Raw genomic sequence first — 25,931 nt, 5'->3', positions numbered from 1 at the left:
CTGGCAGGGTGCGCACCAATGCCTACACTACGATTATTTGAGTCCGCTCACATTATTACGTGCGAGCAGCCTCTACAACGACTCGAAGTACAGCGACTTGACAATCGTCTGCGGCACCGAAGAGATTTGCCGTTCATCGATGTGTGATCTGCCTGCGCTCTGAATTCTTTGCCAAAGCATGCGATGGAGACTATCAGGTATCATCGGTATTTGCGCAAACAATAAAGGCAGATACAGGCTAATACCGAAACTGTTGGCAAAGGAGTCTACCACCAGAGAGATTCGACTGCCCGACGATAACCCGGCGGTCGTGGAAAAAATGATTCAATACCTTTACTCTTTGGACTATTCTGTAACTCGGGAAGACGACAGCAAGGCGACTACTGCAGCATGTGATGGAATATCGATACGCGGTCTGAATTTGGAAGAACAAGCAGAGGAGAGTATTTCTCAGAGAAGCGCGGAGGCCTCCCCGAATCAAGCGGCCGAAAGTCATGGTGTGGTATCCCAACAGCCAGATCCTTTAATCCTCCATATATGGATCTACGCTCTTGCTGATCGTCTTCTCATTCCCGGGCTCAAAGCTCTTTCACGAAGTTACTTTTACCAATCACTCGAGCATCGCCTGGACACTCATTCTTTTGGGCGTGCTATTGAAGAGGTCTACTGTTCAACCCCGTCTGAGGATTGAAGATTGCGAGACTTGGTCAAAGTCACTCTGGATCATTTGACAACACTGACAATCACGGAAGTCCTATGTGAAACTCTTTTGAAGAAAGTGCCTGACTACGCAAGTGACCTTTGCATGGCAATGATAGGCAGAGAAGTCCCACCATCCATTTTGTGGCCTCATTGATCAGGCTATCAAGCTTCGAATTCTCCTGTCATGCATGAGAAAATTGTCTTGATGATTTTCCCCTCGGGAGCTTTTGATCAAATTCGAGTATCCATTTAAGTGTACGGGGTTCTGGGTACTACTGTACTTACGAACAACCAGCGCCATTATCAGTTTCACAATGGATTTTTCATGACAGGAAAACATTCAACGAACTGAAGTCAGCTAGCTTAGCTTCCAGGAAGTCGTGGAACAGTTGACAATTTCAAGTGCACATTAATCCGCTCCACTGATGCGCACGCTAAACGTTTTGGCGTTTGTCTCGTGGGATTTTGAGAGTTCGAATACCTGGAATGATGAAAGATTATACAAAGTTTGACATCTCAGGACATCAATGAATGCATTGATGAGTGATTGATTGAATGGACATCACTCATATGCCTCCGCGATTCATGGAGGCACGCTCGCAAGGTAATCCTGTTCTGTGAGGTTACTGTACTCCATACCTACAAGACCGTATGAATCGGTTTGTGTGATCAAACCTTAACCCTAAACTGAAGGATAGGTGAGTAATTCCTTGCGGACTTAGGTAACCTACTTACTTCGTAGTTCCCAGAGAAACAAATGTTGGGAACTTCGCCAATCATGAAATTTGAAGGATAGACATCTCCCTGACATGACCTCCCGTCACTACTATCTTATAGAGACAATACCCGTCAACAACGCAATCCTGACACTACGTTAGGTAGTAATTTTAGCATAAGACGTGCTGTGCCGCCGTATGAGTCGGAGGTTCGGAAATGCCACCTTCTCCGGCTCACCCAGACTTGAAACGACAAGACACCGAAGTGCTTCTTAAATCCCTGGAAAGGTGCCAATCAATGCCCGCGCTATCCGTGTTTGCATTTCTTCGCATGCTTACGTGGAAGCAGTCTTTACCGCAACCCACAATACAGCGATTTGACCATCGTTTGCGGCAACGAGAAATTTGCCGTTCATCGGTGTATTGTCTGCCCGCGTTCACAGTTCTTTGCCAGAGCGTGTGATGGCGACTATCAGGTACTATCATTTCCACTGGCGCAATAGGAAACGCAGATGGAAGCTGATGTTGAATCCGCGCCAAAGGAGTCGGCCACAAGAGAGATTCAACTGCCGGATGATGACCCGATGGTTGTTGAGAAGATGATACAATACCTATACACCCTGGACTATTCTGTACCTGGGGAATCAAATACCAGCGTCACCAGGACCACGCGCTCTCAGCGGCGTAAAAGTCAAGCTGATAACCTCCGGCACGTCGATCCCTTGTGTTTCCACGTATGGATCTATGCTCTTGCCGATCGCCTCCTCATAGAGGGGCTCAAAGTTCTTGCAAGCAGATACTTCCACGAGTTACTCGAGTGTTCCCTAGATTCCAGTTCCTTTGCCCGCGCGGTTGAGGAAGTCTACTCCTCAACTCCGCCCGAGGATCGAGGACTGCGCGACTTGGTGATCCAAGTTACTTTGAAAAATTTGTCAACTTTGGGAAGGACGGGGTCCCCTATCTGATGATCTTTTCAAAAAAGTTCCCGATTTCGCAGTCGACTTTTCCATTGCGGAGGTGAAGAAATATTTGCCATCATCCAATTCGCGTTACTAGACTGTCAATCAAGCTTCCAGTTTTCCCTACCATGCGTGAGGAGATGTATGTTTTTTGGTCTGTTTCTAGATACATGGATCTCTGGATTGAATAGTGCGAACTGCGTAGAATCAACTTGTCATTTGAGTACGGTGATGCACATCCTTAGTTGATGACGGAATGGTTTGATTACTCGTAGATAACAACCGGTAATTCTGAATTGGAGATGTTTAAACTTAGTACCCATGCATGTTACGAAAACTGGACTGATTGACAACACTCTAAAGCGCGCTGGACTGTCTGGATTCGGGGCTGTGGACCTCTGTCTATATCCTATCATCGTCAAGCAACTAACCACAGTCTTGGTGAGCCAGAGATCACGCGCAGTAAGTAGTAAAAGTACCCCAACTCCGCCTGGCAGTGGAAGCCTTGCAGGTGATCTGCGATCTTCATGCGGAGTGCGAATCCATAGGCCAGTACTATTATCGACCTCACCTCCACCATTGCTTCGTTTGGCGCCAGGGTTCCACCATTAGTTATTACTGGTAATTTTACTTTGAGCTACGGTTGTCCGGACTTTGTTGTCTTCAGAGATGCGCAAGAGAATAATATAACCCTGGCTGGCTAGTCCTGTACTCACGAATCTTTGAATGCCACATCGACCGCCAGGGGGCAGAAGACCGAGGACAAGGCTGAGGAGTCAATTGCAGAACCATATAATCCTGGAATTTCCTGCTTGGCCCGCGAATGCTACGTTTTTCAAGGTGAGCTGACAGTACTAGTTACATCCTAAAAGTACGGTCTCAACAATAATGGATTCCTAAGATGATGAAATGCCGCAAATGTAAAGCGCGTCTCGACCCTGTCAACCCTAAGCCACCTCGTACAGAGTCGCGGCCTTCTTTATCAGAGATTCGAGGTGAAACGAAGAAAGAGGCTCTTCATTCCCTGGAAAGGTGGTCACCAACGCCTCTACTAATTATTGCACTCCAGTAATTTATGTGCTGACCTCGAACCAGTCTCTATTTCGACCCTAAATACAGCGACTGGAAAATCGTTTGCGGTAGCAAGAGGTTTGCCGTTCATCGATGTGTACTCTCCCCACGTTCCGAAGTCTTTGCCAAAGAATTCGAATGGAAGGTATGATCCATAGTATTTACCCAGGATATTTGATCGCATTACACGCTGATGTCGAGTCCGAGCAGGCAGAGAAGACGGATGACAGGGAGACTCCGTTGCCCGATGATGACCCGGTGGTGGTTGAGAAGATGATACAATACTTGTACACTCTGGACTATTGTGCACCCGAGGAAGCGGATACCACGACCAAGACTCCCGACACAAATCATGACGATGATGCACCAATGGAACATTACTCCCTTCCTCCTGAGGAGCAAATGGAAGGACCGACTGTCCCATCTAATGGCCCTTCCCCTTCCCTTCCTCCAGAAGAGGTAGGTATTAGGGTAGAAGCCGCCCAGGAAGTTAACGCGTCTGAAAGCTCAGAATCCCCGCTCGGTCAGCTAGCCGCAAGTCAAATTGAGGCGTCCCAGTTTTCCGATCCGACATTCTTCCACATACAGATTTACGCACTGGCCGAACGCTTCCAAGTTCATGGACTCAAATCTCTTGCAAGAAGATATTTCCACGATACACTTGAGCATCGCCTGAACTCGGTCTCATTCACTCGCGTGGTTGAGGAAGCCTACTCTGCAACACCAGAGAATGATCGGGGACTGCGGGACGCAGTGGTCAATATCGCGTTGAATCACTTGTTGGAGTTAAGACGTTCTAATGCTCTCTCTGATGAGTTCCTGAAAGGGGATGGGAAGAAGAACCGCGACTTTGCGCGTGATCTCTGCGTTGCAATTATTCACAGAGACGAACGTGCGTTGAATTGACCTCTTAATAAAACAAACGGGAGTTGGATTTAGTGAGGTGTACAGAATCCTTCTCTTAGGGGTTAGGATGGATTGTCCCAGGGTGCTTTCCGCTCTTCTTGCCGACGAAGAGCGGCAAGGAAACAAAGCTACAGGGAATGGGAGGTGAAGGAAATCAGGTAGAATACCCATTGTTTTCATTACGTTGAGATTGCCTAAGTCATGACAATTTCTCAGTCAAAAAGAGATCCGTGGATCTGATAGATTGGACTTAACTCAGCCCTAAAAACGCGCTGGGCTGTTTGATTTCCAGAGTCTAGACTGTGGACCTCAGTCGATTCTGTCATTGTTCATCAATATGACTACACAGTACCGTACTAAGCGGCTCAAGACCGTCTCTGGCAGTGATAGTATGTAGACGTGTCTTATGGATCTGCGATCTTGTTGCGGGGGTGCGAGTGAGCTAGGCCTCCTACTATTTTTAATCTCACCTCCATCCTTGCTTCAGTTTGCGTTGTCTCCGTCTAAAAATTCGTTATTTGTTTCAATCTTATCCTGAGCGAGGCTTCTTAATCCCTCATGCAATCTGCGTTAGAAGCAAATAATACTGGCCAGCTCACCCTGCACTGTTCATGCTCTGGGGTGCATATCCAAGTAGGATACATACCTGTAGCGCCACCTAAGACGACCAGTAGATGGTCAAATCATGGCTCAAAACCATGAATGCCACATCTCCTGCCATGCTGCAGACCAGGCGGCACAAGGCTGAGGAGTTAACTGTAGAACCATAAAATCCCAGGGTTGTCTGCCTGACCCCGCGAGTGCTGCGAAATTACAATTTACTTGACAGAACTAGATCATATGAGTAGTACGATCTCAAACAACAATACCAGATTCCTGACATGAAGAAAAACCGCAAGACTAAAGCGCGTCACTACCCGGTCAGTCCTGAGCAAGATCATCCAGAAATGCCGGCCTCGTCAGATACCCGAAGCGAGGACACGAAACTTCTTCTTCATTGCCTGGAAAGGTTCTTACCAAAGCCTGTCCTTTTGCTTGCCCTACTCCATGTGCTAACGTGGGAGTTCTACTTAGTCTCTACGTGAACCCAGTATACAGCGACTGGACAATCGTTTGCGGCACCGATAGGTTTGCCGTCCATCGATGTATCCTCTCCATGCGTTGCGAGGTTCTTGCCAAAGAGTTTGAGTGGAATGTATTATCGACATTATCCAAGCAAAATAAGGCCAGATGAATGCTGATGCCAAGTCTGAACAGGCGAAGAATCAGCGGGACTCCAGTGAGACTTCGCTGCCTGATGACCCGTTGGTGGTTAAGGGTATGATACAATATTTGTACACTGGAGACTATTCTGCCCCCGAGCAAGCAAATACCACGACCACGTGTGTCGATGCATGGCAGGTGAAGGAGGAATCGGAAAACATCCATTTGGAGGCGGAAGAAACCGAGGAGGTCAAAGGTCTTGAAAGTTCAGATCTGCCGCAAGAACCGGATAAGTTGACCTCAAGTCAAGATCAAGCACCCCAGGGTTTGGATCCTCCAATCTTTCATGCACGGATCTACGCCCTTGCTCACCGCTTCCTCGTCCATGGGCTCAAAGTTCTTGCAAGTAAAAACTTCCGCGAGTCTCTTGAGCGTTACTTGAACTACGATTCTCTCAGCCGCGTGGTTGAGGAGGTCTATCGTCCGATATCGGAAGAGGAAAACAACATTATTCTCGACCCGAGCTATCAGGAACTGAGAGAGATCGTGGTCAACATTGTACTGGAGCACTTGTCGACGCTGAGAAGTTCGAGTGTTCTACCTGATGACTTCTTGAAGAACAATCTCGATTTTGCATGTGATCTCTGCATTGCAATGATGTCCAGGAATGGTTCTGCGGCCTATCCGATCTCTCCTGGTCCTGGATACTACAAGCGTTGGTATTAAGGGCTATGTGCCAATCTGTTTTTAGAAATTTCTAGGGCGCTTACCTTGAAGCGCGGAAAGCAATCCAGCTACTATTAGGTAACAAGGAATGCGAGACGAAGGAAATTCGGTGAAAACAAGGCGTGACCATTGCGTCGATATTTCTGTCCCAGACCCGTTTGAACCTGTTACCATATCCACCATGCAGTAATCGTAACTTCCTCAAAACATCAAAACTAAACGGCGGAACAAATCTACAGCATATCCCCGGTAACGCGGCGGATCGTTCGCCGAGCACCCTCCCCAACCACATTGACCAAGCCTTCTGTCTCCAGCGCTCGGACGGCGTTCTGGAACTCTCCAGTCTCGACCTCGATGCTGCTCTGTTCATTCAATCGACGGAGCACATCCCCCCATCGCGTTGGTGTGCCGGAGGCCGTCATATCATCGATCACGCCGATGATGGCTCTCTTCAGGTCCTCGCGCCGGCGGCGCTCGCTGGCACTGGTGCCTTCGGTCAGCAAGCTCATGTCGATGAGGCCGGTGCGGGTATCCGTGGCCGCTTGCTTGAGAGCCGAGCCGATTAAGCGAACTGCCTCCTCGACATCTTCAGGCGTTACTTCTGAAGAGAGTCGCATGCGTGCATGAGCCTCGGAAAGGCGGATCATCGATTCTAGTTGACGAGTGGTTGCGGTGATTCGGCGTTCTGCGGCCCGGATGTCGTCGCCCATTTTCCGCATTGCCACGTAGGCGTCCGTCAGTGCAGTTGCAGCTGCCGGTGTGATCATTGGATGGATGTTGGCTTTTGCATATGTTATGTAGGCAGTAAGGAATTCAATTGGCTAGGAAGTAATCAGTAAATGTTCAACAGACTGGTAAAGCATGATTTAAGGACATACCAGAATTTCCTCGCGGCTTGCATGTTCCGGATTGTCCTCCAGATACATGCCAACCAAATGCTTGGCAAGCCGACGGTCCTCCTGTTCATCAACTCGGTCCAGGACCAAGTAAACGAGATCGAACCGCGACAGCAGAGTCGGGGGAAGGTCAATGTTCTGGGGAACGGGGAGGTTAGGGTTGTATTTGCTGCCGATCGGGTTGGCAGATGCGAGAATACTAGTCCGGGCGTTCAATGTTGTAATAATACCGGCCTTTGCAATCGAAACAGTCTGCTGCTCCATGACTTCGTGGAGGACTGAGCGCGTTGATTCGTTCATTTTGTCGAATTCGTCAATGCAACATATACCCCCGTCAGACAACACCAGAGCGCCTGATTCTAGGACTAGCTGGCGAGTCTCGGGATCTCGAGTTACGTATGCTGTCAGACCAACCGCAGATGAGCCTTTGCCGCTAGTGTAAACGCCCCGAGGGGCGATCTTGTGCACGTAGCGAAGGATCTGTGACTTGGATGTGGATGGATCACCACAGAGCAGAATGTTGATGTCACCCCGATATCGTGGGCTGCCGCCCTTTTTGAAGGTCTTGTTGGTGCCTCCGAAGAGCTGAAGAAGGATACCCTTTTTGACGTCGTCCATCTCATAAATGCTTGGTGCAAGGGAGCGCGACAAAAGATCGTAAAGATCCGGCCGCTGGGCAATTTTTTTGATCTTCTGCTCTTCCTCCGCCGTGATCTTGCGGACCTGCTCTGGGTCGCCCGCAGCTTGCTCAGCCAGTTCCTGTTCAACGGTCGACACGTCAATTCCGAGCTTTTTCTTGTCCACCTTTTGGATATGAAGGACATCAACATAAGTTTTGAACAGAGCCTTGGTTGTTCGCTGGCGCGGATTGACCCGGACGGGGTTGCACCGAAAGATACCCGTCACCTCAATTCGGTCACCGGCCTTGCAGACGTCGACCAGCTCATCGTAAGCACAGAGTGAAACAGAATGGGGGGTTTGCCCATCGGGGACGTTGTCTGGAGTTTCTTGGAGCTTGATCACTTGCTTATCTGAGAACTCGCAGCGATTGTGGACCAACTGCATAGAGTTGGGTGCGCTGCAGACCTGGCGCGGGCACTTCGTCGGTTCCTGGATTCGTCCTCGGTCGATGTCAACTCGAACGCTGTAGTTGCAGACACTACAGGTGAAATGAGCTTTACGAAGTCAGTTTCAAGCAACTGACGAATACGGTTAGGAAGCAAAACGCCTTACCTTCACGCATGTCGGGAATGACTGGGGTAGTGCGAATCACGAGACCCTTGATGCTGATGAGCTTGTCCATATCTGTTTCGGATTAGCATGATACCGTTGTTGACAACTGTCCTTGAGCACATACCCGCAGGGTCCAGATCGCGCATGTTGACTGTCTTATCAAGGCCAAAAGGAAGAACTTTGTAATTCTTGATTTCAACTTCCTCCACCAAATTGGGAATTTCAGGGGGCGGGGGCTGAGTAGCCTCACTCATCGGCTCTGAGCTAGAAGGCGGTTGTATGAAGTCGTTGTCCCCAGCACGAAGTTGGTTTCGTCGAGCCTGGCTGCGAAGATTGTCCATCTCTTTCATGGCCAGCTCAATCATGATATCCTTGACGGATTGATCCATCAGGGGGATGATTTCTTGTGGGTATGCTTGCAATTGATGCCACAACTTCACTGTTGGAGGATATGCCTTCAGGTTCTTGACGTCCAGATTGAGAGAAGTGACGCCAAGTCGGCGCATATTATCCATCATAACCATGTACTCTTTCTCCTCGGCATAATCACCCATGGCACTGGTCTCCTCTTCGGTCATGCCATCAGCCCACAGGCGATACTTTCGAGTGTAATTGTACAGAAAGTTCTTGAATGCCGACATCGCGTCTGCAATCGAAATATTCGTCCCCCATATGACCCGAGTTGATGCGCCACCCAGTGCATCGGCTTCCGAAGTGTCTGGATTGAGGTTTGAAAATGTCGCATCGGACTGTACAGTCTGCTCGTTCACAGGCATACCATTGGCATCGACAAAGAGACGGCGCCGACGGTTCGAAGCCGATCCAAAGCCATGTGGACCAATATCTCTGCGACGGTAAGGAGTGCCGGAATACCCCGACAGCTCAGGACGAGATCGCGACGAGCCAACGAAAAGCCCACTGCTGCTGCTGGGAACGTCCGAAAGAAGGTCATTCCGAACTCCGCCTCTATGAGGGCTGGAACTTGACATGTAGCGGATCGGGGATGAATCTAAAATGCATTGTCAGAATTGATGCCACACCCACTCAACCATCACTATACCTCTGACTGTTTGATGACTTGCACGGGGCGTCGCATCGCCATTCCGCACGGGGGAGCTGTCCATTCTATCTCGCGCTCGAGCTGATGGAGACGAGGACTGATAGAACATAGGTGACGAAAAGGTGTCTGTATCTCGCTGACGACGCGCTCCGCGGGGCGTCGCCTGGGAGCTGCGGTGTTCAGACCCTTGATCCATCGCGGAGGGTGGGCTGGTCGCAACTCCTACTCTGATTGAAACAGGGTATTAGAATTAGCGATGGAGAAGGTCAGAATCGCTTTGTGGTGCTGGGTCAGACGCCTGGTCCATCGCCGGCAAGACGCGTGGCAACGCGAAAAGCGCGAGAGCGCGTAAAGTGTTTCCATATTGGGAAGACGCGTCTGTTACTCACGTGAATGTCCACGTAATCGTCCACGTGATTGTCCACGTGATACTGTGGGACTCTGAATTTCCTGTCTGTCTTGGCTCTTGGCACTTGGCCACGTTGAAACGTGGTTTCGTGACTCTCTGTACTCGGACGGAGCACGAAGTACTCGTACTCCGGAGAAAGTCATTACGCTTATCACAACCATTGGTTGTTTGCCTGACAGAATTACATGTAATGATACAGAACTTGAGCAGTTTGCCCACATGTGCTATGTTTGGGACAGCATTTTGCAGAAGAGTGCAATACATCGTTAGCAGGAAGAGAACAACTTTGTAGAAATCCAATCGTAGCAGGACGAAAACGGAATGGTGCAACACCCAAACGCTGCAGAAGCCGACAGCCAATCAGCAACGCTTGATAATCGCAATCTGGGGAATTTCCGACCAATCACAGTGCACCAGCATGCGGGTTGCGTGTCTGATTTGACGTCATTCCTTTTTTTCCTCTTTTCTGAGTGGAGGGCCACAACCGCCGGTCTTGACGCAGACTAAATTAATCAAGCGGTGCTGGATTTGGTCTTTGTCCAAGGGGTCAAGCTCAGTACATACGAGTCCTACTGTAGTAGTCTTCATAGTATCATGACGAACCGAATTCAGTGGCGGAGTGCTTGGCTTTCCTCCCAGTGTTTTTGATATGCCTTCAAGTTGCTCTTCGTCGTCGATCCTCGGCTCCCTCAGAGCTTTGTCAGGTCGCATCCAGGGGTTAAAGGTCAACAAACTAAAGGAACCAGGTTCGATTGCAGCAAGTCAGTGCTATCAATTGTAACTTTGGTCTATGTCGCTGACTATTCTGGAGCAGAGTTGATGTCGCCGCGTATTGATTGCTCGAGACGTCGAGTTCCCTAATCTAAGCAAGCGCGTCGCCTACCGTCTTTTTGGGACAACTGCGGATGAGGGCCGTGTGATCCTAAACTTTGAAAATGGCAAACGATGGCATACTCGACGTTGGCAATGGCACGGGCCAGCGTAATCAAGGCATATCGCTGCAAGCCTTTTTGGCATCCTTGGTGACGGCGATTGCCGTGTTCTCGGTTGAAACGGCCTTGTTCTTGCTTCTCAAGGGCAAGCTTACCCGAATATAGTAAGTTGCAATCGACAAAAAAAGAACGACTACTTGGCTGATCGAAGAAATACAGTCAACCACGGACATATCTGGTACCAGATCGCGAGCGAACCAACCCGTCTCCTCCGGGGCTTTTTCGCTGGATAGTGGAGGTTTTTCGCACTTCCAACGCAGAGTTTATTCGGAAGTGCGGCTTGGATGCATACTTTTTCCTTCGATATCTGCGTATGCTGCTGAAAATATTCGTACCTCTCGGACTTCTGATTCTCCCCATCTTGCTCCCGCTGAACAAAATCAATGGAAAGGATCAGTCCACCGAAGGTCGTCTGAATAACACAAGATGGAACGTGACCGGTCTGGATCAACTAGCCTGGGGCAATGTCGCTCCGAATCATACAAATCGGTACTGGGCGCATCTGGTTCTGGCGGTGTTTAGCATTTTCTATGTCTGTGCCGTCTTTTTCGATGAACTGCGCGGCTACATTCGCTTGCGACAAGCGTATCTGACATCGCCGCAACATCGCCTGAGGGCTTCGGCAACAACAGTCCTTGTCACTGCGATTCCGGAGAAGTGGCTGTCTGTTGAGGCGTTGGAGCAGCTCTACGACGTATTCCCAGGCGGCATACGCAATATCTGGATCAATCGAAACTTCGATGAATTGAACGAGAAGATCAAGCTGCGGAACGAACTCGCACAAAAACTCGAGGCCGCAGAAACCGAGCTGATCAGGAAGTGCAAGAAAGCTCACCTCAAGAAATTGAAGGCAAAGCGCAAGCATGGAGGTCATGGTGGTGATGTTGCACAGGAAAAGGACGAAGATGCTGCTCGACGCCGCGCCGCCCAGATTGCGAACGAGCCGGGCATCAGCTCTGGCGACCCACATCAAGTGGTTCATACCATTGAGGAAGCCCTTAAACGAAGCTCGCGGCTAAGCCACACTCAGAGCCAGCAAAGAAAGCCACTGGTACCACTTGCTGGCGACGGATTGAGTGCTGTCAAAGATGATGCTGCAGCTTCGGGGGAGCGAAGTGGCTTCAAAAGGGTCCATCATGAAGCAGATGGCCAAGTCAATCCGAAAGTCGTTGACACTTCCCAACGAACGAGTCAAGGCAGTCGTTCGCTGCGAAACAGTCAAGAAAGTGAACATGGTCCATCCATCAGCGTTTCCGATTATTCGGAGAGTTCGACCGGTGAATCGGCCCCGGACAAGTCAGGAGCGCCTCGGCCCGATTCCAGTCGGCTGTTTCGGAAGCACGCCACGTTACCAGGTTCTAGTCAAAGGTTTGGGCTTCATCGAGATCCGCAGGCCGACGAGATTCCTTTGACTAAACCTTCCATGGACAGTCCCAGCGAGAACGATGCCATTAAAACGAGCACGGCACGAGATCTGGAGAGAGAGCAAGATCCGAACGCCAAGGATGAAGAGTATCCAAAAGCTTACAATGAAAACGCTGATGAGGGCTTTGGGGAGCCTCTGTGGAAGCAGTACATTCGGCCGCAGGACCGCGAAACGATGCGCCTTCCCATCTTTGGCTGGACGTGGATGCCTTCGCTTCCACTGATTGGAAAGAAAGTGGACACTATCGACTACTGCAGGAAAGAGGTGGCTCGCTTGAATGTGGAAATCGAGCACGATCAACGGCATCCCGAGAAATTCCCTCTGATGAACTCGGCGTTCATCCAGTTCAATCACCAGGTCGCAGCTCACATGGCGTGTCAGACTGTGAATCACCATATCCCAAAACAAATGGCTCCGCGTATGGTTGAGATCTCGCCGGATGATGTGATCTGGGACAACATGTCTATCAGGTGGTGGGAACGATATCTACGGACCATCGGTGTTGTGGTTCTCGTCTGTGGCATGGTGGTGGGCTGGGCGTTCCCGGTGGCCTTTACTGGTGTGCTGTCGCAGCTTTCGTATTTGGAAGACAATTTCAAATGGCTTGCGTGGTTGGCCCTGCTTCCTGACTGGCTTTTGTCTGCCATACAGGGTATTCTACCTCCTCTCTTCCTTGCCATCCTAATGGCTCTGCTACCTCTGATTCTGCGGTTTCTCTCCAAGGTCCAGGGCTTGCAAACGGGAATGGCGATCGAGCTTGCGGTTTCGAACTATTACTTTGCGTTCTTGTTTGTTCAGATATTCTTGGTTGTTGCCATCGCCTCCAGTCTTTCAACCATCTTCGACTCGGTCACCGATATCACTAGCTGGCCACAGATCCTGGCCACGAACATTCCCAAGTCGAGTAATTACTTTTTCTCATACATGATCCTTCAGGCGATGTCCGTCAGTGCTGGTGCATTGGTCCAGCTTTTTGGGTTGATCAATTGGTTCATTCTGGCACCTATCTTTGACGATACGGCACGGAAGAAATGGGTGCGGACAACGACTCTTAATCAGGTCCGTTGGGGCACGTTCTTTCCAGTGTACACGACCCTGGGATCAATCGGTGAGGGATAGAATGTTGTTTACTTGGTAGCTCCTGACTGACAACTCGAAGGGCTTATCTATTTGGTCATTGCCCCCCTAATTGCCATCTTCAATGTGATCACGTTTGGCCTGTTTTGGTTTGTCTACCGCTACAATACGCTCTACGTGACGCAGTTCCGCTTCGACACCGGCGGTTTGCTGTTCCCCAAGGCGATCAACCAACTTTTCACGGGATTATATGTTATGGAACTTTCTCTGATTGGCCTGTTCTTCCTTGTCCGGGATCAAGATGACGCGGTAGCTTGCCAAGGGCAGGCGATCGTGATGATCATTGTGCTCATCCTCACCGTGCTCTACCAAATATTCCTCAACGAGGCATTCTCTCCGTTGATCAGATATCTTCCAATCACGCTGGAAGATGATGCAGCACGCAGGGACGAGGAGTTTGCCAGAGCGCAACAAGCGCGGTTTGGCCGGCGCGGGAAGCTAGAAGAGGACGAAAACGGGAACCAGCGAACGGAGGATATCGAACTGAAGAGTATCGTAGCAAGCGAGTCCGACGTCAAGTACCTTGCCCCCCCTCGAAGCAACGACAACAGTAGCAAAAGGTCCACCATCTTCCAAATTCAGAACAAGGTTCTTGATGAAGAAGCACAAGATCCAGCCGGTCCGACCCATGGCATAGGCAAGTCGCTTTTTGCCGGCATTCACGATGAACTCGAGGACCTCACACCAGAGGAACGCGACCAACTGGTGCAGCGAGCATTCTTACACGAAGCGCTTCGTGCACGGCGGCCAGTGATCTGGATCCCACGAGACGACATCGGCGTCAGCGACGACGAGATTTATCGAACGCAGCGCTTCAGTGAACATATTTGGATCAGCAACGAGTATCAAACGCTGGATGAGAACTGCCGGCCGGTTTTCACTCGAAGTCCACCGGATTTCTCGGAGGTGGACCTGATCCAGCTGTGATTGTTGAATTTCTTATCATTGGCATTCGGCGTTGGTTTGTGAGCAAGGATCATGTCTGTTATGACTGTAGAGTAGCCAATTCGTTAGTAGAGCCTTGCATAGCGTGGAATTTGCATCGCATTGGGTATCGTATAAAGAAGATCTGATATACTAGCCATGACAGATCAGTCCATAAATCGACAGATGGGTAATCGGTACGAGTCCACCACCCAATATTTTCTCCGAACTCCTTCCCAATCCCGGTCATCCATCTTAGGCACCGGGATAGTCTCCCATGTAATATCATAACCCGCCTCAAAGGCATCCAACTCCACAACCTTTTGATAGACATCGTAGGAGATTTGCCGATCTGCACCCATGCCATTGAAGAAACTCCACTGACCCCTCGACGGATCCAGCAGGCCAATGACATACTCGGACATGTACTGGCGGAAATCCGCATACGACTCCGCAAAAGTATCATAGTATATGGCGTCAAACGTGCGATTCTCTTCGAGAAGTTTTGGAAGAACGTCCTGCCATTTGCCCGCATGGATGGTGACTCCCGGCTTGTCGCGCCAGCCTGTTCGCTCCATCTGCTCAAGGACCGCCGGGTGGGCTTCGACGATGTGATGCTCGCTCGGCGAGTGAGACTGGAAGAATCCGTCGATGATGCCCATGCCGTGCCCGATGTTGAGGACCCGTAGGCCCTTCTCAGGAAGGAGTTTGGCGGCGGTCCGGGACATGATTTCGCTCTCCCACGACATCATCACCCCGTTCCGGTCCGCGTCGAGGATCCGGTCGGTCTGGAAGGTGAGATTAGATTGGAGATACTCGCCATTCGTCACCGCGGGCTCTTTCGTCTCCGCTGTTTGTGTCGTGGTCGATGCGTCCTTGTCTTTGGTAGTCGTTGGCGGCGCAGCTTCGGATTGCTCTGCGTGACCGTTCTCCTTCATTCCCTTCTCCTCCTTCTCCTCTCCATTTCCCCCTTCTTCACCATCCTCATCGTCGTCGGCGAGCTGCTCATACCCTTCCAGCCGATTAAACAGCATCTCCGCCCGCACTCCCGCATCCACCAACAACTCATACAACTCCGTCAACCCCAATCTCCGCGCAATACACCCAGGCGTCTCATTATTCGTGTCCAGATCATTCCAAATCGCCCCTTCCTGGAGCAAAAATTTCACTGTCTCGCGCGCAGTCTCGATTACCCTCTCCCGCTCCGCTTGTTTGTCTGCGCTGTCGGTGGCGCCATTGGTCTCGTCGCCGTCATCGTCGCCATCTACCTCGCATGCCGCGATCGCCGCGTGGAGTGGGGTTGAGCCGGTCTCCGGGTCTTTGACATTAACGGGGTTTTCTGCGCTGTCAGGGTTCTCTGTTCGGATTAGTTCGTGGAGGCGCGGGATGTTGTGCTGGGATGCGGCGAGGAGGATTTCTTGGACGTGGAGATCAACGTTGATTTGGAAGTCGGGGTCTGTCTCTGCCATTGCGCCTCTTACGGTTTTTCGTCTTAATGAGCGAATGGATGTAGGGAAAAGATTTGGAGCAATCCAGCTTGCTGTTTCGTTTACAGGGCAGAGATTTTTTGTTTTTCGTTTTCGCGGACCTCCGCATGTGATCTCCACTCCGTCAGTCTCTGAAACTGCTGTTCGCAGTCTACGGTACTATACACGAATAGAGGTAGTCGTATGAGACGAGAAAGTAACTAAATTGTCTTCTCACTATGTTACAAAAGCGATTACATTCCGCATCACACCGTCATGTCGCGCCGGCCCCCTACTTCCGCTGCGCATCGGCGACATCACTATTCAAGTTCAAACCAAGACCTTCCGCGTCCAGGTACAGCTTGTTCTTGCCGCCAGACTCCTGAAGGATTTGCGCGATTTGACGTGCATTTTCGATGCGACGTAGTTCGATGTAACTCTTGCTCTTCTTGATGGCCTCGCCAATCAGTTCTGCAGACCGGGCTTCACCCTGTGCTCGAACAATGGTAGCTTGCTTCTCCTGACGAGCCTTATCGACTAGGAATGCCGCGCGTTGCGCCTCTTGCTGGGCGACCTGCTTGGCTTCGACGGCAGCCGTGAATTCGGGCGAAAAGCCAAGATGCTAGGAAATGTTAGCATGAAGTGGTCGAAACCCGGGATAGGAGGCATACCGTCAAGGAAACATCGTCCAGAAGAATATTAAATCTCGCAGCCCGTCGCGCAAGGTTTTCACGGACCAGTCGGGCGACGTTCTCTCGCTGCGTGATCAGCTGGCTTGCGTTGAACTGCGCAACGACGCTCTTCAGCACTTCGTTGACAATCGATGGCAGCACCCGTTCATCAAAATCCTGGCCGAGAGTACGGTAGATCTGAGGAAGGGCTTCAATCCGTGGTCGGGACAGAACACGGCAGGTAATGTTGACCATTTGCAGGTCCTTGGTGCCGGTTAGCGAAGATACGTTGCGCGGCTTCGCGCGGACATCATAGTCAATCGGGGTTTCGATCCAGGGAATCCGGAAATGAGTTCCTACAGGCAATACTGTCAGTACCTGCATGCAAATCCGAGATGCCATCAAGATTGGAATACCTTCGCCGTAGATGTCCTTCTTCACTCCGGATATCCTCGAGTACTTGATAGCCCGGTGGCCACCGTCCACTGCGACACCATCAGTACGAATACAATCTGAGGGTTCGACTCCGGCTGCTCGAAATACCGTTAAACAGCGAATTCGACAATGCGTATCCTCCCAACACCAGAACCACGAGGGCGGCCGTAGAACCACCCCGGAAGGGGTTCCCAAAGGGCATACCACCGGCGCCCCTCCGGGCTCGGTTCTGCAGAATGACCTGCAGTCGCTCCCACTGCTCCCGCGGATTTCCTGCCATTGTGGTTGATCGTCCAACTGGTCGAATTGATCGACTGATGTAACAACAAGGAAGCCTGCTAGAGAACGGGGATATCAGGTTTGGCGCCAGTCCCGATTAGGCTTAGTCAGATCTGGTCGTCGCGCTTCTCTTACCGGAGCTTGTAAAGGACCGCGCCAAAAAAGATCGATTCAACTCGAGAAACCGAATAATCTTGCATCAATTCAGCAAATATGGCGCCCGGGAATGGGAGGAGTGTTTTTCTGGGGAATATTCCCTACAGTGAGTCGCCATTCTACTAGCATCGTAAAGAATCATATGCCAACTAACAAGCGAAGACCTCACCGAGGAACAAGTTAAAGACATCCTCAGTACGGCTGGCACGGTGACGAAATTCCGATTGATGATCAACCCGGAGACGGGTAAGCCGAAAGGGTATGGATTTGCAGACTTTGCCGACGCCGATGCGGCGGCTTCGGCCGTGCGCAACCTCAACGATTACGAGATCATGGGGCGGAGGATCCGCGTGGACTGGCCACATAATAGCGAAAAGGAACTCCCTCCCGAAGACGTCTCATCTCAGGCACAGCAAGATTCACAACAGCAGCAGCAGCAGTCCTCAAGCACGCTGCCACCGCTGCCGCCAGGAGTCGAACTCCCACCACACCTGGATTGCCCGAATGCGATTTCGCAGACCCTCGCGCAGCTCCCACCGAACCAGCTTTTGGATGTCTTGACGCAGATGAAGGCGCTCGCTATGACAGATCCTGCGCGCGCCACAGAGCTTCTCCGACAGGCTCCCCAGCTCGCCTATGCCATCTTCCAGGCGCTGCTGCTAATGAATCTGGTCGACTACAACACCCTGGGTTCCGTGGTCGAGCAAACAACTCAGACGGCCGCCGCGGTTGGAACACAGCCGTACCAGCCGTATACTCAGGTCTCGACGCCGCCAGTTCATACCTCCCCCTACGCCCCGCCGCAGCCAGCGGCGGTACCGTCCCAACCACAAGCAGGCCAGTTGCCTGGTCAAGAGGAGCTGTTGCAACAGGTGCTTAACATGCCGCAATCAGCCATCGATGCACTTCCCCCGTTGGAGCGGAGTCAGATCATGCTCCTGAGGCAGCAACTGATGCAAGGAGGAATGCGATAGACCTGGTTGTCTCATGTTTCTTTTTTCGTAGTTGTCGGCGTTTTGGGCGTAGGGAATAGGGATGGTAGTTTGTGATGGGCAGGCTTCGAGCTACAGATTGATGACTTCGTCTCTGTTTTACAATGTATCTTTAACACTACGACGCGTCCGCAGGAGAGGTTGTGGACTTGTGATTAGGGATATGGCCAATGTATTCGGTTGCTGAATTTGAGCCTAGTTTTGTCCCTGCTGGAACTCGACGTAACTACATTGATGGCTTCTTGCTACCATATATTCCTTCGGGCCTATGCACAGTGCATCCCCGTAAGACTCAAGAGACCCTGTCCCAGTGATTGCCGACCGTATTTGCTGTTGCCATACAGAGTACGGTATTGCCTGTATATGCTCTGGATGAAACTAAGATTTTGTACCATACAAAGGCCAGCTGACAGCATATCGCTCCAAGTATATATACCTCGTAACCGACAGACCATACTCATGCGCCTGGAGTATGGAAACGTCCCGATATTCCACATCCTGATCCAATGAAACTTGTATGTACCCTCCACATTCTCTCCATGGGCATATTGGAGTTGCAGTGATAGATTCCATTGGCAACTTCTTTGACATCAGGAACAACTTTTGTTGTTAACTGGTAATGAACAGATACACAGACTGCCGTGAGCTTTTTAAAATCATGGTGATATCTGTAAATCGCCATTGTTTTGATGCCTCCTATTCTTTAGCAGCCATTATTCCGGCTGCCTAACTCTCGTTCAGTCCTGTTACCGCTAACTACCGCAGGTATGTACCTAGCTGAAATCATAACCCTAACCATAACTTGAAGTTAACGGCTCTGCCTACATCTTCATTCTTCATTCTTTGCCCTACACCTACGCCTACACCATCCTGTTGCTGTAGCTTTTCACACGCTTGTTTTCTTCCTGTAGCAGCTCCATGCGCACAGCAGCGGGGACTCTCTTACACATTGCGCTGAGTTCCGCACCACACTGCTCAGTTCTCATCACATCATGCGGACCCGCGCTTCTTCCCCAAAATGGTTGCCATGCTTCAATGCACATCCACGCAAAACAGGATAGGCTGGGAACGTGCGGAACCTGCACAGGCGGGTCTTTGTTTATTGTTGACACGTCCCAAGATGGAACAGAGGGAACGTGGAAGAGGGGAGAGGAGATTTTCCATTCTGACTGTCTGTTGTTAACATCACACGAAAGTAGAAAATAAACACAGTTCTCAACTTCTCCATCGCAAGAAGAAAGTTTTCCCATAGCTTTCTGTCTCTCTGCGAACTCGACACAAAGCCACGGTACTTCTCAAGACACTCATATCGCGCGCTCATAACGTGTGACCAGACTCGTTGTGACAGAAAACTCGTCGAAGAAAAATGCCTCGCTCTCAAGCTCAGGCGAGCGCTGCAGATATGGACAACAACGCGTCTTCCGGCAGAAAGGCTAGGGCGACTACCCGGAAGCCGGTGAAGAAGCGGTCTGCAGCTGATGACGATGTTGAGAGCATGCAGCATTCGGTAAGTATCTTGTTCATTTAAAGTCGTATGTGTCCGTGATTTGGACTCATGATGGGAAAAAAAAAATGTAGGACGTCGCGATGGCCAATGGTTCTGACAAAGAAAATATGAACGAAACCACCGGCAAGGACAAGAGGAAAAGACGTAAGAAGGAAGAAGGGGAAGAAATCGCGAACAAAGTGGTCATCCGGCGTCGTGGCAAGAAGGGCGTCGACATTATCGACGAAACCACAGTTCCCGAGAAGGAGTTCGTGGACATCATGAGAGCGAACTACCTGACGGCGAATGGGTTGGACTTCAATCTTCCACCCATGCACGACCTGGAGGAGATCTTTCTCGATATGGCCAAGAATGCCGTCAAGCTCGGAATCGAGACGTTTGTGAAGCATTTGCGTGGTCGGAAGTTGCGCGTCGTGACAATGTGTTCCGGCACTGAAAGCCCTCTGCTCGCGCTTCAGATGCTCTGCGAAGGTCAGTAAGCCCCAAGCCATTCCCAATTGTGTCGCAGAAGGTTATGACTAACTCGTATAGGCCTCGACAAGCTTTCTGTTGAATCCTTCGGCTACGAGCATCTGTTCAGTGCGGAGATTGTCCATTTCAAGCAAGCATACATCGAGCGCAACTTCCACCCGCCGATCATCTTTCGAGACGTTCGAGAACTGAGCAAGCCTATGGCGTAAGTTTAGATCACAAATCACCTTACAGAAAGAACAATTGGCCAAGTACAGGACTAACCTGAACAGAACAACGGCGTACGGAGCCAAGGTCGCGGTACCTACAAACCCAGATATTCTCATCGCTGGGTTTTCCTGCGTGGATTTCTCGAACCTGAACAGGCTGAAGAAAGACCTAACCGATGCTGGTGAATCTGGTCAAACGTTCGAAGGAATCCTCTCTTATGTGGAGCAGCATAGGCCACCTTTGGTGGTCCTCGAAAATGTCAAGCACGCGCCCTGGGACAAGATCGTGCTGGAATGGAAGCGCATTGGATACCTCTCCAAGCACGTAATTGTCGACACAAAGAACTACTACTTGCCCCAGACGCGCGCACGCGGGTACATGCTCTGCATTGATCGGGCTCGGGTGAAGGACGAACACAGCGACGTCCTCGCCAGGTGGGTCAAGACCTTCGGAGCATTCAAACGCTCAGCCAGTTCTCCGTTTGCAGAGTTCTTGATCCCCGAAGACGAGACGGCAGGTGTTCGTAGAGGACGCCGCGCCATCGGGCAGCCATTCGAGTCTCGGTCTCAACAAGACTGGTCTTCTTATCGGATCCGCCATCAGGACTACCGTCGGATAAATCAACTCGGATACCGCAGACCAGTGACGAACTTTCGTGAAGGTGGGTTGTGTCGACCCATCGATTGGATGGACAGAAGTTGGTTCGACACACAACCAGAGAGGGTTCTCGACACGATCGACGCTGACTTCCTGCACGCTCTTCTCCACTCAGAGTACGATAACAGGTACAAGCTGTAAGTTTCTTAGCGAAGATTAGAGATCTGGAAAACAAACAAAAAAAATACTAACTTACCTGTGACAAAGCCGGGTTCAGGATGTCTCTCAGGGTGTCGATCGTGAGGTGGACAACCGTGCATGGGGAATCGTCGGGTGCCTCACACCATGTGGCATGCCGTACTTGACCTCGCGAGGCGGGTTGATTTCTGGGCTCGAGTCATTGGGTCTTCAGGGTCTACCCACATACCGTCTGAACTTGACTCGAGAAAGTCAAAAAGAACTGCAGGACCTGGCCGGAAATGCCATGTCCTCGACAGTCATTGCAGGTGCAATTGCGTCAGCTCTTATTGTGAGTCCTGAGATAATGGACTCCGAAGAAGACACGGCGCAGACCAGCAGCGGAAGCAACGCTAATGTCGAACCCGCACCGCGTACTACCATAGAAGTTAGTCGGATGGATGGCCGGTACGTCCTGATCGCCCGATCGATGACTGCGACTGTCAACACGATCCGCCACATCGCTCGCTCTGTTCGTGCTTGGGCAAACCTCACGGCCAGGCTCTGCCGCTGTGAAGGCCAGGCGGAGGTCAGAGTCAACCGGGTCTATCAGTGTCTGGACTGCCGTCATACAGTGTGCGCAGCCTGTTTTGGCAACCCCGAACACAACTACAAGACCATTCCAGATCAGTTGCTGTCAACCAGGAAGAACCCCAGCTCGTTCCGTGCCATGCTCGCATGGATTCTCCCAGTGAGCGTGAGAATGTCCGGATCGCCATTGGACAAATACAAAGATCTGGAAAAAGACAGCAACAAGGCAATCACATCCCCCGAAGTTTGGTCCACGATTTTCGAAGCTATTCGTGCGGCTTTCAATGACATTCTGAGGTTCAAGTCCATCAAACGTGCTCAGATTTGGACCGTAATGTACGACGGAGAGCACTCGTTCCTCAGATTGACCATCGGCCGTGGGGGGATCCAATGGTTTTTGTATGTGAAGCCTCCACGCTCGGTCCCGTCTGTCAGTGAAGTGAGAGAGATCCTGGCGCAACCGGTTGCGAGGCTCAAAGTGGCAGACGATGCCCTGTCGTTGCTGGAAGGCGATTGGGAGATCAGTACTCTGCTGCCGAGTTCTCGAATGCTGACCTTCACCGGCATGGGGAGATCACTGCCCGCTTTCGAAGCACGCTGCGGGTTGTCCGCCCCTGAAGTGTCGCAGAGGACCGTTTGGAGTCATATCCGGGTTGACGCAAATGACGAGGCCGTCAAGGACCTCGATATCGACATCCGCGGAGTCTATGAGCTGCTACCGAACTGTGAGGCATCTCATGACTCTCTGCATCGGAGGATCGGTAAGCCAGACGTGTATTTCTTTCTTGACCCCCGGAAAGTTGGCCCGCCGACTCTGGATTGCTGGGTTTTTACAGACGATCCGGGGCGAGTCACAGGCAACGTCCCCAGGCAAGTCATCGCTCGAGTCAAGGGGAGTTGGAAACAACACACCCAGACAAGCTCGCCAACTTCAGTCAATTGCTTCGCACGTCGCTGGGTCCCGTGCACGAACATTTCGATCAAGAACAACGACGAGGCCAGTCCCGTTGTATGCCGAGCACTAACACCATCCACCACGGCTATGGTCGACAGAGAGGGGGACTGCTACACGTCAAACATGCCTCTGGTCGCCGTTACCGCTAACTCTCCTCTGAACGAAAGTAATTTGCCCGACCACCAAAGTTGGACAGAAATCGACTGGGGCACTCGCAGCTTCGAAAGACTGGCTTGGATGTGGTCACGTCTCGTCGGTATGACCTTGTTCTCTGCTTGGCGGCAAGTCGAGGGTGCGCAGTTCGAGCGATGTGAAAGTTGTGCACCTCGAAAGCCAAGAATGACGTGGGAAATCGTCAAGAGACAAGAACGACCGATCGAAGATCCCTATGATGCTGCCAGATTTGAGCGCGACTACAAGGCCAGGCCGGCCGCGTTCAAGGTGTTCTCCAAACTCGACAACCAAGGGGCTCATAACCTTGGGTTCACGTTGAACATCAAGACGCTTGTGCACAGGGTCTGTGCCAAGTACGTGGGAAATGTCAACGAGAGCGAGAAAGTCGAGTTCTTTTGGAGACTGGCCACATCGGAGGACCAGAGTCACAACCGTCTGAGGAGCTTTCGAGTGACAAACAACATCTTGGATCCAGAGGTCACGCAGCCTCCGAATTTTCGCGTGGAGCTCCGACCAGACCAGCTACGTTCTCTGGCCTGGATGCTCAGCCGGGAGGCGGATGACGTGACTCCGTTCATGGAAGAGGAAATCGATGAGGCATTCATGGAGCCTCTCGATTGGCGGGCGGAGATCAAGATGATCGTGCATCGACGCATCAAGGGCGGAATCCTTGCGGACCACGTGGGATTTGGTAAAACAGCGGTGGTCCTGGGACTCATCGATTCGCAGCACGCCCAAGATGCTCAAGAGTCGGAGCACGACTGCAAGGGCGCCATCCCGTTGAAGGCGACCCTGATCGTGGTTCCCGAAATCTTGTGCGGACAGTGGCGTGCAGAGATCGAGAAATTCCTGGGACAAAGGTACAATGTGTTGGCGCTGTTCTCGCCTAGAGACCTTCGTAATACAGCCGTGCAGAGTCTGGAACAAGCCGACATCGTGCTCGTTGCGTGGCCCATCTTCACCGGAGAACCATACTTTGCTCAACTTCGGAAAATCGCTGGCGGGCCTCGGGTCCCGCAAAAGAGAGTTGGACGGTTCTTCGAGGAGTGGTACGCCGACACCATGGAGTCTATCGGGAGGCATGTGGAAATCCTCCGCCATGAGGGCCTCGACGCGTTCGTCGCGGCCATCGAGGAACGCAAGAACATCACTGCGAGAGAAGACGGGTACAGTCAATTTCAGCGATCGAAACGGCTCCGGGGAGCACAATTGGCAAGAGCAACTGCTGCGGCAAACAATTCCGCAAGCCAGAGTAATGAACGCACCAGCACTGCGACGAGAACGCCCCAGCCGGAGGATGACTACACCTTGGAAGGCATCCCGGAGAGCGGGCAAGTCAAAGACCTCACATGCACACCTCTCCATCTCTACAGGTTCCAGCGCATGGTTGTCGACGAGTTCACGTATCTCGACCATGACAGGCACACGCTTCTGGCCAGCATCAAGGCGCGATCGAAATGGCTCTTGTCGGGAACTCCCCCGATCACTGAGTTCACCGAAATCCGCAATATTGCCCTTGTCCTAGGCGTCCACTTGAGCAGCAAAGATGATGACCGACTAGACTCCCGTTCTGAAGCCGAAGTGTTCCAGTCGTACCGGCGCGTCGAGAGTGAGGATTGGCACATGTGGAGGTACGGGCTGGCACAGCGATTTTTGGATACCTTCATGCGGCAAAACATACCAGAGATCCCGGCCATTCCCTGGTCGGCCCATTTCTGCGGCGTCGAGTTGAGCGCCGTGGAACGGGCAGTATATCTGGAGTGCAAAATGTTGGCGGAATCCAGGAGTGAACATGTGAAACAAACAGCGCACGCCAAATTCAACACCGATCAGAGCGGGCGGCTGAACGAGGTACTGGACAAGAATGACACGTTTGAGGCGGCTCTGGTAAAGCGGTGCTCATACTTTGATGTCCAGCCCAAGTGGTCGACTGCCAAACATCCACTGGACACCTTGGAAAACGTAGTACGGCACCGTCAACAGCAGCTGAATGAGCTGGTCGACTCGATCAAGAGGGATCTCCGGTGCGCGACATGGTTGTTCAAAGTAGATGGGGCCAGCAACTCGTTCTTCCATAGCTTGGAAGAGAGCGTCCGGACACATGATTTTGGTGACGGGGAGGTAACAACTGCTGCAGAAGCCCTGATCGACGACGCCCTGGGGAACTGGGGTGATGACGACTGGAAGGAATTCTGGGCTCGCCCGGATGACAAGACGAGTACGCTTCCCCCGGTTCCTGCGAAGGACGACCGACCAAAGGTGCTGCGCGAGATTGTGAAAAGACTCCGCACAAACATCTTCCACTGGGTTGACCAGGCCCGGGCGCTGCGTTTCATGGCCACAGCACAGCAGTTCCAGCAGCCGAACCACGTGACTCTTTGTGATGCGTGTGGTCACAAGAGTCAGGAGACAAGCACCCACTGCATGCTAGGCAAATGTGGTCATATCGTGTGCCAGCCATGCAGTCAGAAGGGCCTCCTAAGTGAATACTGCCCAGTGGTGTCTTGCCGCAGCCCTGTGGCTGCCAAGAACATCATCGAAGAGGCGCACTTTGGCACCTACGCAGAGGATCGCCCCGTGAGGATGGGAGGCAGCAAAGTGGAAGAGCTCATAACTTTGTTGACTGACCCTCGCCGGATCGACCCAGGCGAGAAGGTGCTTGTCTTTGTGCAGTACCGTGAGATGGTCAAGGTTGTGGCAACAGCCCTCCGAGGAGCAAGCCTCCCTTTCCTTGAGCTCAATGATGAAGAAGGAAAGGGAGTAGAGGAAAAGATCAAAAGGTTCACGACTGTGGGAACTGGCCGACCAGAAGCGAGAATTCTCCTCCTCCGATTGGGCACGAAGAACGCAGCTGGACTGTGAGTGTTTCCGTTACTGATTGCTTTGTTTT

General features: G+C 51.5%; 10 protein-coding genes across 10 annotated transcripts; 5 read left to right on the top strand and 5 right to left on the bottom strand.

Moving 5' to 3' along the window:
- Positions 1–3,103: 3,103 nt before the first annotated feature.
- On the top strand, positions 3,104–4,354 carry VTN31DRAFT_2646 (uncharacterized protein; the record flags this gene model as incomplete). Its single annotated transcript, XM_069402837.1, has 4 exons — positions 3,104–3,217; positions 3,279–3,409; positions 3,473–3,593; positions 3,659–4,354. The coding sequence occupies 4 exons, from the start codon at positions 3,104–3,106 to the stop codon at positions 4,352–4,354; spliced, it is 1,062 nt and encodes a 353-aa protein (XP_069262079.1).
- An 881-nt stretch (positions 4,355–5,235) lies between these two features.
- On the top strand, positions 5,236–6,283 carry VTN31DRAFT_2645 (uncharacterized protein; the record flags this gene model as incomplete). The annotated part of the gene is made up of 3 exons (XM_069402836.1): positions 5,236–5,363; positions 5,429–5,549; positions 5,612–6,283. 3 exons carry the CDS (start codon positions 5,236–5,238, stop codon positions 6,281–6,283), a joined length of 921 nt encoding a protein of 306 aa, XP_069262078.1.
- Positions 6,284–6,516: 233 nt separating this feature from the next.
- VTN31DRAFT_2644 (uncharacterized protein) lies at positions 6,517–9,581 on the bottom strand (the record flags this gene model as incomplete). Its single annotated transcript, XM_069402835.1, has 5 exons — positions 6,517–7,104; positions 7,162–8,354; positions 8,413–8,484; positions 8,537–9,421; positions 9,473–9,581. 5 exons carry the CDS (start codon positions 9,579–9,581, stop codon positions 6,517–6,519), a joined length of 2,847 nt encoding a protein of 948 aa, XP_069262077.1.
- A 1,235-nt stretch (positions 9,582–10,816) lies between these two features.
- On the top strand, positions 10,817–14,363 carry VTN31DRAFT_2643 (uncharacterized protein; the record flags this gene model as incomplete). The annotated part of the gene is made up of 3 exons (XM_069402834.1): positions 10,817–10,977; positions 11,033–13,407; positions 13,459–14,363. The coding sequence occupies 3 exons, from the start codon at positions 10,817–10,819 to the stop codon at positions 14,361–14,363; spliced, it is 3,441 nt and encodes a 1,146-aa protein (XP_069262076.1).
- A 164-nt stretch (positions 14,364–14,527) lies between these two features.
- VTN31DRAFT_2642 (uncharacterized protein) lies at positions 14,528–15,829 on the bottom strand (the record flags this gene model as incomplete). Its single annotated transcript, XM_069402833.1, has 1 exon — positions 14,528–15,829. One exon carries the CDS (start codon positions 15,827–15,829, stop codon positions 14,528–14,530), a length of 1,302 nt encoding a protein of 433 aa, XP_069262075.1.
- Positions 15,830–16,118: 289 nt separating this feature from the next.
- On the bottom strand, positions 16,119–17,212 carry VTN31DRAFT_2641 (uncharacterized protein; the record flags this gene model as incomplete). Its single annotated transcript, XM_069402832.1, has 4 exons — positions 16,119–16,448; positions 16,498–16,853; positions 16,914–16,982; positions 17,041–17,212. 4 exons carry the CDS (start codon positions 17,210–17,212, stop codon positions 16,119–16,121), a joined length of 927 nt encoding a protein of 308 aa, XP_069262074.1.
- Positions 17,213–17,424: 212 nt separating this feature from the next.
- Positions 17,425–18,341, top strand: VTN31DRAFT_2640 (uncharacterized protein; the record flags this gene model as incomplete). The annotated part of the gene is made up of 2 exons (XM_069402831.1): positions 17,425–17,473; positions 17,530–18,341. 2 exons carry the CDS (start codon positions 17,425–17,427, stop codon positions 18,339–18,341), a joined length of 861 nt encoding a protein of 286 aa, XP_069262073.1.
- Positions 18,342–19,883: 1,542 nt separating this feature from the next.
- Positions 19,884–20,663, bottom strand: VTN31DRAFT_2639 (uncharacterized protein; the record flags this gene model as incomplete). Its single annotated transcript, XM_069402829.1, has 3 exons — positions 19,884–20,329; positions 20,390–20,535; positions 20,602–20,663. The coding sequence occupies 3 exons, from the start codon at positions 20,661–20,663 to the stop codon at positions 19,884–19,886; spliced, it is 654 nt and encodes a 217-aa protein (XP_069262072.1).
- A 504-nt stretch (positions 20,664–21,167) lies between these two features.
- VTN31DRAFT_2638 (uncharacterized protein) lies at positions 21,168–21,464 on the bottom strand (the record flags this gene model as incomplete). The annotated part of the gene is made up of 2 exons (XM_069402828.1): positions 21,168–21,349; positions 21,401–21,464. 2 exons carry the CDS (start codon positions 21,462–21,464, stop codon positions 21,168–21,170), a joined length of 246 nt encoding a protein of 81 aa, XP_069262071.1.
- A 32-nt stretch (positions 21,465–21,496) lies between these two features.
- VTN31DRAFT_2637 (uncharacterized protein) lies at positions 21,497–25,903 on the top strand (the record flags this gene model as incomplete). The annotated part of the gene is made up of 1 exon (XM_069402827.1): positions 21,497–25,903. One exon carries the CDS (start codon positions 21,497–21,499, stop codon positions 25,901–25,903), a length of 4,407 nt encoding a protein of 1,468 aa, XP_069262070.1.
- Between the last annotated feature and the right edge of the window lie 28 nt (positions 25,904–25,931).

The sequence above is a fragment of the Thermomyces dupontii genome, assembly GCF_041956625.1.
Source record: "Thermomyces dupontii strain NRRL 2155 unplaced genomic scaffold VTN31scaffold_2, whole genome shotgun sequence".
NCBI classification, from domain to species: Eukaryota; Fungi; Ascomycota; class Eurotiomycetes; order Eurotiales; family Trichocomaceae; genus Thermomyces; species Thermomyces dupontii.
Note: the sequence above shows the minus strand (reverse complement) of the source record. Positions and strands in the feature narration are given on the sequence as shown.